This window comes from Gossypium arboreum, chromosome 5 (assembly GCF_025698485.1).
Source record: "Gossypium arboreum isolate Shixiya-1 chromosome 5, ASM2569848v2, whole genome shotgun sequence".
Taxonomy (NCBI): Eukaryota; Viridiplantae; Streptophyta; class Magnoliopsida; order Malvales; family Malvaceae; genus Gossypium; species Gossypium arboreum.
In genome coordinates, this window is record NC_069074.1 from 53,354,737 (window position 1) to 53,366,141 (window position 11,405).

Sequence of the window (11,405 nt, forward strand, 5' to 3'; positions counted from 1 at the left end):
ACTACTATATGAAACGGAAACTACTATAAAACAAAAGCAAAAGGTAAAATGCAGTATTATAGTTGATTTATAAATGGATAAATGATTAAAATGTAGGATCAGTTAACTAAATCAGTTAAATTCTTCAGATTTAAGAGATAAATGGAAACCTACATTTTCAAATGCATTTTCAACCAATCTCATTGCTTCAAAAACCCATTTTTTTTCAAAGGCAGAGCTTTAAAAACAAACAGTTGAAAGAAAGAAAATCCACCATTGGTGGTGTTACCTTCGGGTTGGCAGTCAAGAAGCAACAATGGTGATTGGTGAACGATGATGGGTCAGTGGTGACCGGAGTTGTTAACGATGATGGTGGTGGTCGGTGGGTGTTGGGCTAGAGAAGGGATTTAGAGGTGTTAATCGGGAAAAGAGAAAGAAACGGGAAAAAGAGGGATTTATCCTTGAAAGCATGAAAGAATAATGCAATCCCTTAGCTGAGCAGCAATTTAGTACTAACGTTGTTACCTCTTGAGTGGATTAAAATCAGGTGTAAATTTTCTGTTAAAACATGCTAATAATTTCTCTCTGTTCCTAAATCTGATAAGATCTAGAAAATTTCTAGGAATGGGTTGAAAATCAATTGATTTTCCACAAATATTTTCGTTAAGAAATAGTTGAATCAAACAGTAAGCATATAATAAGAAGCAGGAAGAATGAAGATGTTAAATACCTTGACGAAGAAGAAGCAAGAAGATGAAGAACGGCACAAAGGGGGAATGAAAAAAGCAGCCCTAAGAAGAGAAGATATGGAAAAGCTAAGGAAAAAAATGAAATATTTATTAAAGAATAAGACATAAGAACTAGGAGGAGAAAGTACCTGGACAGATGAAGAAGAAGGAATATGCAGGACGTATGAAGAGCGACCAAGGGGGAGCTTTTGGAAAATGTCTTACGGAAAAAAAATCAGAAGTCATTTTCCCCAAAAGCATCCCATTTTACCGTGTTTCGAAAATGTTTTACCGTAAAATATTTTCAAGCAACCAAACAGCGTAAAATGAGAAAAATATTTTTCAGAAAATCAAATACAGGCAAACAAACGCACCCTAGAATGAAAAAGAAGGGAAGAAGCTTTAGCATTTCTAAATAGATTAATTATCTTTGGTGTTCGTAAAATCCTCAAAAATGGAAGTTCTTCGATTAAAGAAGATGAAAAACTAGGAGGAGAGACTTCTTTGGTCGTTTGAAGGTATTTCATGCCGTGATGTGTAACAATAATATATAAAATTATTATGGCATAGGGAGGATATGATAGATAATAACTCAAAATATTTTTGAATAACAATTGTATACCTATTATATTAAATACAAATCCTTGAAATGAAGGGAAAATGGTATGGCCATGCTGTTGACTTCGAAATATTTGGCAAATCTATAAATTATATATATAAGGAAGGCATTTGGGCCTTCTTACATGTGTATTTTTACATTATCCTTTTCTTTTATCATGATAAAATGATAATAAATTTTCACTTTTATTTCTCTCATAACATTTAAAATTTAAGATTTAATTATTATATTTTAATCAAACATAATTTGTAGATCTATTTTTACAATCATATCAATTAGTTCATACATTATTATCTTTAATTATCTCAATTTTGACCTCTATATTATGCTCAAATTTTAATTTATGTACTTTATTTTTTAATATAATTTGATACCTCAACTTTTATAATGTAAGACCTTTCTTACACAATACACATGTCAATAACATTGTAAGATAATGGTTAAATTTTAATTTTGATATCTATATTGTACTCAAATTTAAAATTTAATCTTTATACTTTTAACTCTTGATATAGTTTCATACCTCAACTTTTATAATATTATTAATTAGCCTAAATGCTTTATCCCAATAAAATGTTGGCATCAAATTTAACATCATTAAAATTGTTTATTAAATTTAGACTTATTGCATATCATTTTGATTTAATATGTTCTAATATTTTGGTATACACAATCTACTTTCTTTTATTTCACATACAGCTTTAAAAATTAACACACATCTCTTTTTTTTTTAAATATTTATTTTTAAAACAATTGCCAACTCTCCGCTTCTAAAATCTACAATATACCAAATATTTTCTCTATCATTTTTTACATTTTTATCACATTACTACGGAATAATAAGTATTTTTAATTTTAAAATATCACAACAAATAATTTAATAAAACTAGATCTGAAAAACAAAAATAAATTCTTAAAATAAAAATACAGAATATAACATTATAGTATTGCACACAAAGCCGGATAGGTATCATAATTTATACAACAGATCACTGAAATGATAAAACTTGTATAAATACAATGTTATATATATATAAAAAAACTTATATAAATGTAACACCTTAACAAACAATTATCTAACATATCAAAACGAATATATCAAAATCTAAATAATACATTAACGCATTGAAATTTATATATAAATAGGGGCGAGTAAAATTAGATTCTACTCAAAAAAATTTAAAAAAATTCAAATTTCAAGTTAAACGAATTGAGTTATTCGAGTTATTCAAGTTATTCGAGTCAACTCGAATTTTTTTCGAATTTCGAGTTCAAATCGAGTTGAGTTTTCGAATTCAAATAACTCGAATAATTCGAATATCAAACTATAATATTTTACATTTTTACCCCAAACTCCTAAACCTTTTTACTTTTCCCTTAAAACTTTTACTCCTTCCCACTTTCTCCCCAAAATTTTTACTCCCCTTCCATCCCAACCCCCAAATCTACCCAAAATCCATTTCTCACTAAAATTTTACTCTCCCATTTACTTTTTCTCAAAATTTTACTCTCAAAAACCCTCAAAACTTTTTATTTTCCCCCATAATTTTTACTCCCTCCCACTTTCCCCTTAAAATTTTTACTTCCTTCCAATCCTACCTCCCATCTACCCCAAATCCACCACCCCAATTTTTTTTAATATTTTCCTTCTAAAATTTTACTCCCCCTATTTACTTTCCCTCAAACTTTTATCCTCCAAAACTTTTTATTTCCCCCTTAAATTTTACTTCTAGCCTTTATTCTCAAATAAAAATCAAAATTATCCAAAAAAATCACTAAACATAAATAGTAATGATTTTATTTATATCTACTATTTATATTATTAATTAAATTTCACATTTTATATTATTTATATTATTAAATTGTTAGTCATATTAAATATTTATATTAAAATTGAATTATTAATTATGTCATTTAATATTTATGTTAAAATTTTATATTAGTATCAATTTTACATTTTATCTTTAAAATAATTTTATTAAAAATCACATTTTGTATTTAATATATTTTTAATTCTATACATAGTGACAATAATCAAGATAATTAAAACAACTAAGCAAGCAAAAAATAACCCGTATATAAAAGATTAATAAATAAATTAGAATGTAATAAAAGTTAATAAAATTTTGATTAAGATGGACAAATTTTATTACGATGAGTGACAGTAATTACAAAGATCCAAAATTATTTTTAAAATTTAACTTGAACAAATATATTCAATTTAATTCGATTTAAATTTTATCTCATTCAACTCGATTTAAAAAATTTCAAATCAAATTAGAATGATAAAATATAATTTATCAACTCGATTAATTCGAAATTTTTTTAATTTGAAAAAAATTGAACGCTCATCCCTATATATAAACATAGAAAACCTGTACCCATCTCTGGTAAGTAAAAAATTATGATCTTCCAAGGATGCAAGACTATAAATACAAGCAAAATCCCAACGCTATCATGAAAATGAATTAACAAATATCACAAGATTTCTGAGATCAACATAATCATGAAAATGAATTAAGAAATATCAAATTCTAATATAATCTCAGATCCATATTTCAATATCTAAGTAAAACCATGTGTAACCCCAAAATAGTTGTACTTAATCTCAAACGCTATGGACATCTGATGATTGTATGTACACTCTTAACATTCAATACTCTCAATATCCCATCCTACCGTTCGTTCCTTCAAGAATAGGGCTCGAGTCATGTGTATTCACTCTCGATAACTCCCTGCAATGCTGTGAATCCACATATACACTCTCGAGTTCTGCTTGTTGTACATTTGAGCCGTTGGATGGATTCACATTTCGAGACTCTGCTAACATCTGGAAATATGCATGAGGCCCCCACCCTGTATGGTCCGTTACGAAGAAACAATTAAGGTTAACTAGATTTAGAATATGAAGTTAAACAAGAGTCGAATACGAGTATGTACCCAACACCTAATATTCAATTTTTTTCCCAAGTTTTCTTCATATATTTGGATGACCACTCTTCATACTTATGTTCAACAGGATGTTTATAACTATGTTGTTTTGGTTCTTATTTTTTTTAAGTATCCCTGTTTGATGCATGCCCCAACATAGGTACGAAGATATGACGTTTCAAGACTTTCAAAATACATAAAAGAACATAACAGGAAAAAAAATGAACATGCAAGTCATGGCTGTCGTCAGCTCGTGCCGTAAGGTGTTGGGTTAAGTCCCGCAACGAGCGCAACCCTCGTGTTTAGTTGCCATGTCGTATATCACATCCAAATCAAAGTAACATAGCTAGAGGTACCAAAACGTCAGGGTATGGCAAAAAGTGCCCTAAGTTGTTTTATTTATTTGGAGAACCATACTTCATACCCATGTCCAACAAGACGTGTATAGCACTATATTGCTTCGGTTCCTTTTTTTTCTTCTGAAATACCTATGTCAAACACGAATCCTAACGTGTATGAGGATATAACCTTCCAATAACCCTCCTATTACATATAATAATAAATTAACAAATTTAAGTTGGATAGATACCCATATCAGATGCCAAATCCAACCAAGTAACATAGTTACAGCCTAAAGAACATAGGGAAGGAACATACCATCTACTTCATATGGTGCCGGAAAGAATTGCAAGTAACAAAATGATGAAACTGTTAGCCCTGTAAAAAAGACGTAAAAAAACAAAGGGAAAAGGGCTTATCACAAAACGTAAAGATTATAAAGAGGAAATTAATAGGAAAAATGAAGTGCCCAAAAGACAAACCTAGAAGACCCCCAGCAAAAACATCTTGCCAGTGATGCCAATAGTCATCAACTCGAGAAATTCCCACTAAAGCAGCAATAAGTAATGGTAAGAAGACGATGCATAGCTTTGCCACATGGCCCTGGCGATCAAATACCCGGATTTTTCCAGACAAGTATAGTGCAAGAAATCCAAGACCTGCAAACGACCCTGCATGTTGAAAAACAAAGTTGATCAAAAAGCCACTTTTAGATAAACTAGAGGTAAAATAAATGCATAAAAAAAACAGCGGAGCTCATATTTAAACCAACATGCTTGTATGCACTCCCAATGATAAAGTAGTACATAATATTAATAACAACAGCAATAATAATAGAGATTAAAATAAGAACGAAAGTTGTCATGTAATAGCACTGAAAACCTCACATTATGTTCATTCCAAAAACAAGTGGAAAACTCCAATGCTACTTCAACTCATTATTTTTCTTGAAATACCTTGCTTCACACTTGTGTCCAAGAAAGACCCATTCTAGACACATACCCAGATCTGACACACACCCGAGTATGACTAAGGTGGGATAGTGACACTAACTTGCTCCACAGAAACTTCGGCATTCTAGGGACTTAGCTATAATCGCTATCCAATACAATCCAATATAGCTAAGTTGTGATCATCACAGACATGCATACCTGCATCTTTTATTCTCTCTTTTGTAAAATATATTATACAAATAATATTCATCATCATTTATGATAATTATATATGCATATATAACATTACGTTTTCAATCAGATAAAGGCACATCCAGACACTATTTACAGGCAATCAGAATTCTTTCCCTTCTAATAAATCTATGTTAATGAGAATGCTGTAATGGATGTGTGGGTCTACAAGAAATGATTAAAAATGAGTCCATTCATGCAGGCTGCCACACTAAATGATAATGAAATGGCGGACAAAGATTTAAGGGGAAACCCGGGTAGTGCTTATACAAAGTGTAACCATGATGAAAAGGCCATGAAGCTGGAAATAATTAGACTGCTTACATGAAGTATGACCACTGGGAAAACTTTTGTGTCCTTCCTTGATGACACTCTTTATTCCAGTACACATAACGTCCTTTGTCACAGGGTCAAAAACCTGCATGATTGATGCAACGAATGCCTGTTGGCAAACTACAGGACTGACCGAGACTTAAAAAGAAAATCGGAAAATAGGAGGCTAACCCCTTTTCCATCAGGGAAACAACGCCAAAAGAAGTCTGGACGAGGCCGACCAACGGCATCTTTAATAGCATCAGTTATAACACCAGTGATAAGCACAGAAAACAGAAGGCCTGAATATACAATCAAGTAGCAACAGTTTCTAAATGCTATCACATTCAGGCAAAAGATGATGAACTTTCAGAATCCCAAGGGGAAATGTAGTGTTACCCAGTATGGCGTGGTGTAGATCATAAACATCCTTTCTGATGAAATAGTATACAAGAATGACAAAAAGTGGAAGCATTATCGCAAGCATCTGTTACCAGGAAGAACACAAACATTATACTTAGTGTCATCATCATTGATTGAATCAGAACAAATTCTCCTGCCAGAAAGTAATTCTAGTATGACAGTATATCTCAAAGCTAGAACATACAGGAACGGCCCAAAAGGGAACGGTATTGTCTTTCATTGGGTATTTCAGATCAGTCATCATATCCTCTCCGACAAAGCGGTGAAATGGTTCTATAACATTTAAAATGACCTCTATCACAATGAGAAGCAAAAGAATGATCCAGTCATGCATGTGAGTCCTTGCAACTTTAACCCCATGAGACCTTACAGTATGAGCACCCAACTGAATCTCTGGCATCCTCACTGATTTTAGAACATATAGAAAAGGTTAATAAATGAAAACAAAAATAAACTGATGTGCGATGAAAAAGAGAGAGGATGATACTGAAATACAGTTAAGACTACAATTACCAAGACAGCAAACAAGAAAAAAGGGATCATGAGCATGAGTCACAATAATAGGATAACCGCACACTAAAAACTAGCTACAACAACGAAATAAAATGCTAATTTTGCAGGAAGTAAAGGTCAAATAATGTAAAAGTATGTCATAGAATCTTATAATAGTAATAGATGAGTTGGGACATGGTAAAGAAGCAAAATTCATAATTTAAAGTACAAAGAGGGTATATAAATCAAATTAAAGCAAAACAAACTTATTTAAATCAAAGGAGAACAAAGGGGGGAAAGGCCTTTGTTTTCCCTATGCCTCCACTCACTAGTTGTAACATGAATTTTCTAGGGTGCACAAAGCAATCTTGTTGAGTGGAAGTATGATATCCGTAGAAGATCATGACGAACAAAAGGAGGGATATGATATCCGTAGAAGATCATGAAGAACTAAAGGAGGGATTGTTTCATAAAATAAACCATAGAATCTTATAATATGTAATAGATGCATTGTAACCTGGTAAAGAAGCAAAATTCATAATTTATAGTATATCAGGAAAAATTAGAATCAAAGGAAAAAGAAGAGAAAAAAATAAACCCTTTGTTTTCCTTCTTCCAATGCTCCTGGTGCACTCACTAACTGTAACAAGAAATTTTCTAGGGTGGACAAAGCAAATTTTTCCAGTGGATGTATAGTATCTCCATAAGATGATGAATAAGTGAAGGACAGACAGTTTCACAGAAAACATAATTCACTATGGGGACAAAACTAATCATCAGGGGCCCAACCTAGACAGCTAACAAATCACTACAGCTTTGCTTTCGCACAGATGGGTCAAGGACCTCAAACCACATGAGAATTGCAGTGCAGATGAGAAATCAAGTGCAACTCCACGAAATTCATTCTTGTCTCGGTACTAATAGAACTAAATCATGCAGACTGACAAAATATTCATATTGCTCCAACTCTTCTTTTTTTTTAAAGTGCTGTGTCCGACAATCATATCCAACGCATATCTGTACATAGGTATGAGGATAAACTTCAAAATTTTTTGAAGATAGCCAAGTTGAACAAATACCCATAACCAACGACACCAGAATCCAAGTAACATAGAAAGATGCACAGGCAATGTTTATCTAAATGCTAAAGTTGCAAATGCAACATTTATCTAAACGTAAAAGTAGCCTCCGCAACGAGTTCAACAAAGGGTGTTTCAGCAGAGTTCAATGTTGGTTACTTTGGTTTAACAAAGGGCACTCCGCTTCAGACATTTCTACAAATCGGTGTTCCTCATAAAAAAAACCTTCACAAATCCAAAGCTGTGCTAATTGGAGAAAACATCATTATCCTGCAAAGTAGACTATACAACAACAGGCATATCTTCATCAGCTGTTGAAAATATAAAATCAAAGCTTCTGACTTCATCTAAACCCCTTCCTTATCAATAAAAATTGAAATCAGTTAGCCAAATGAAGCCTGTTTCGAAAGGTTCGTAAAATTTTAATAAAAGTTGCGGATTCAATTCCAGAACGAACATCAACAAATACCAAGGGAAAAAAAAAGAACATCAAGCGGAATCTTGTTCAAGCAGTTCTATCGTATATGCTCTTTTTTCTTATTTTTCCGAACCAAAAGATTTGGAAAGAAAATCCAAAACAAGAAAAAAAAAAAAAACTAACACCTTCTCGCACTGAACTGTCTTCAATCCAGAGAAGTAAAACAAGCAAAACCCGTTTTTTTTTTTTTTACCTTCGTCTTTCCCTTTATTTACCTCGATTTAGCAGAAAAAAAAACTTACTAAAAAGAAGAGGAAAACTGAAGTAAAAGTAAGTTGATCGATCAGAAAGTGTGGGAGAGTATGAACTAAAAGTGTGGGAGAGTATGAACTAACCGTCAGAAAATTTGAACTTCGTCTGAGAATAATGATCGGATCGAAGAAATGAACGGAGTTTTTCAGTCAACAGCGAACTAAAAAGCGCGTTATATTCTCTTTTTTCCTCTGTTTTCTCGAAGCATTAAAATTTGAATCGCGTTGAATATTTATGGCATGCGAAAAAAGGATTTTCCTTTTCTGAAAAGAAAATCGCGTCAAATTCGAGGAGGAACCGATGGGGATGGAGCGGCACTTTTTTAATTTGTTTTATAAATATTGAAGTTGGTGAACCGACAGACAGTGACAAAATTACAACACGAAAAATCAAATCAAAGCCGAAAATAGGCCATTGGATCAGGTCATTTTCTACGAAAACGCGTCCACGTCAACACGATTTTAAGGAATATGTCAACAAAACATTTCTTAAAAATTATTTTTAAATATTATAAAAATAGATCAATTTTTTAAAAATTTATAAGAATAAACCTTATAAAAGGCTTAACCTGACAATACTAGGTTTTACCAATTAACATGGAAATGAAACTTACAAAACAAATCTTTATATAGATTCAAAGTCTCATTTCCCTTATAGCAATGTGGGATATTAGATATGTGTATATATAGACTCATGAATAAGTTTGCAGCTTGTTTCTAAACAATGTGAGATTCTTTCATCTTTTAACTAACAACATAAGACTAAATGCTACACTATATTTTATAATTTTTTTATAAAACAATTTCTATTTTTTATATTTTGTTAACATTTTCTTATATTATAAAATTATCTTTTGAGCTATTTAATCTTGTTGCATTTTAGAATTGTTAACATATACAAAATAACTATTAAAAAAGAGAACAAATTGCACATATGAAACTTGTACATGCAATAATATTCTATTCAACTTTAAATGTTTGAAGTTAATACCAATGCAATTCTAATTTTTAAAATAATTTTCCATTATTTAAATTTAAAAGTTATACTTTTAATTTTTTAACTTTATTTTTATTTTATATTATGAATGTTTGACTAATAAATAAATGGTAAGTATTTGGCACTCAAATAGTATTTTTTGTAATTTAAAAATTGATATATATATTTTAAATATTTATTTATTTTTAATATTTTACTATACTAATTAAATTTTTAATTCTAATTTTAATTTAATTTTTATCACCTAATGAATGCTAATAAATTTATTTTAGATGTATTTTGACTAGATAGATAATTTATTTAAACATAGTACATAATTATGTTAAATAAGTTTTTTATAGAAATATATAATATACATAAAATATAATAATTATTTTCATATTTTTATATCTAGATTAAATACATTAGTAGTCACTTAACTATGATTTTTAGCTATCGAATTATAAAACTTACAAAATGATCACTCAACTATTAGTAATTTCTTAAATATTTATTTTTAATATTTTACCATAATCATTTTATATTTGATAATTTTTTACTTATAGAGTTTAAATTTTTATTTATAATGTAATAAATGTTAACTTTTGTAAAAAATTTAAACTCTAAGTAAAAAATATAAAATATAGTGTAACTTTTATTCTCATGTTGTTAGTTAAAAGAGGAAGGAATCCCATATTGTTTAGGAACAAGCTGCAAACCTATTCATAAGTCTATATATACACATATCTCATATCCCACGTTACTTAAGAAAATAAGGGAAATGAGACTTTGAGTTTATATAAAGATTTACTTTTTAAGTTTTGTTTTCATATTAATTGGTAACACTTAAAAAAAAGTGGTGTTATCACTTTGAGTCTTTTTTGAGGTTTATGCTTGTAAATTTTCAAAAAAATTGGTCTATTTTTATAATGTTTAAAAAATGACCTTTTTGAAAATTTATACTCGGGCTAAAACGCTTTCTTGGGGGAGCGTTTTGTTCATGTCAGCAAAAAGCGCACCAAGGACGCGTTTTTTGCTGCATGGACAAAACGCTCCTCTAGGGAAGCGTTTTGTTGACGTGGACACTAAAGCGCGTTGACATGGATGCGTTTTCATGGAAAACGGCCTAATCCGGTAAATAATCCAATAAACGACCTATTTCTATGATTATATTTTTTAAAGAGCCTTTTTGGATCAAATGCCCAAAAATATTATTAAATAAAAAGTGAAAAATAAAAATAAACTATGTCTATGTATTTATTGTTTTTAAGTGACAGATGAAATGATAATTGATACAAACTTGAATAATATTAAAATTAACAATTATTGTTGTATTGATAATTTGATTAATATCGAACTAGTGAGATTTTTTAATATATTAACTACAACATAAATATACTCAAATTATTATAATACGATAGTAGAATTAAATAATTACAACAACAAATGAATTAGGCTAATTTGAATACCCATGTATATAATTGCGTATGCTAAATTTTGAATTTGGATATTTAAGCTCTATCTTATAAAAACTAGGTTTTGGGTCATTTTCAAATACTTTAATGATAACTGTTTGTGCATAATTTGTACTTGTGGTTTTAGTTATACTCATGA

The 11,405-nt window shown here is 30.3% G+C and overlaps 1 protein-coding gene and 1 long non-coding RNA gene across 7 annotated transcripts; both read right to left on the reverse strand.

Moving 5' to 3' along the window:
• Nucleotides 1-267: 267 nt before the first annotated feature.
• On the reverse strand, nt 268-944 carry LOC128293352 (uncharacterized). Its single transcript, XR_008283538.1, has 3 exons — nt 857-944; nt 710-770; nt 268-373 (listed from the first exon to the last, which is right to left on the reverse strand). It is a non-coding gene; the product is annotated as an uncharacterized LOC128293352 (long non-coding RNA).
• A 2,868-nt stretch (nt 945-3,812) lies between these two features.
• On the reverse strand, nt 3,813-9,179 carry LOC108465816 (lipid phosphate phosphatase 2-like). 6 transcript variants are annotated; one of them, XM_053028595.1, is made up of 10 exons: nt 8,900-9,179; nt 8,246-8,441; nt 6,700-6,920; nt 6,492-6,579; nt 6,285-6,394; nt 6,105-6,198; nt 5,079-5,267; nt 4,915-4,974; nt 4,682-4,745; nt 3,998-4,182 (listed from the first exon to the last, which is right to left on the reverse strand). In XM_053028595.1, the coding sequence occupies exons 2-9, from the start codon at nt 8,277-8,279 to the stop codon at nt 4,708-4,710; spliced, it is 834 nt and encodes a 277-aa protein (XP_052884555.1). In that variant the 5' UTR covers nt 8,280-8,441; nt 8,900-9,179; the 3' UTR covers nt 3,998-4,182; nt 4,682-4,707. The 6 variants fall into 6 exon arrangements, with proteins under 6 accessions (XP_052884551.1, XP_052884552.1, XP_052884553.1 ...); XM_053028594.1 differs by having other exon boundaries at nt 8,246-8,368; nt 8,900-9,178; XM_053028591.1 differs by lacking the exon at nt 4,682-4,745 and having other exon boundaries at nt 3,813-4,182; nt 8,246-8,368; nt 8,900-9,155.
• Between the last annotated feature and the right edge of the window lie 2,226 nt (nt 9,180-11,405).

What these genes read in the sequence shown, in the direction of transcription:
- LOC108465816 (XM_053028591.1), bottom strand. Translation starts at nt 8,279, where the DNA reads ATGTCTGAAGCGGAGTGCCCTTTGTTAAACCAAA. An exon ending in GTTTCCCTGATGGAAAAGGG is followed by an intron (nt 6,199 to 6,284) that starts GTTAGCCTCCTA and finishes TCAATCATGCAG; the next exon opens with GTTTTTGACCCTGTGACAAA. An exon ending in GGCACCATATGAAGTAGATG is followed by an intron (nt 4,183 to 4,914) that starts GTATGTTCCTTC and finishes CGGACCATACAG; the next exon opens with GGTGGGGGCCTCATGCATAT.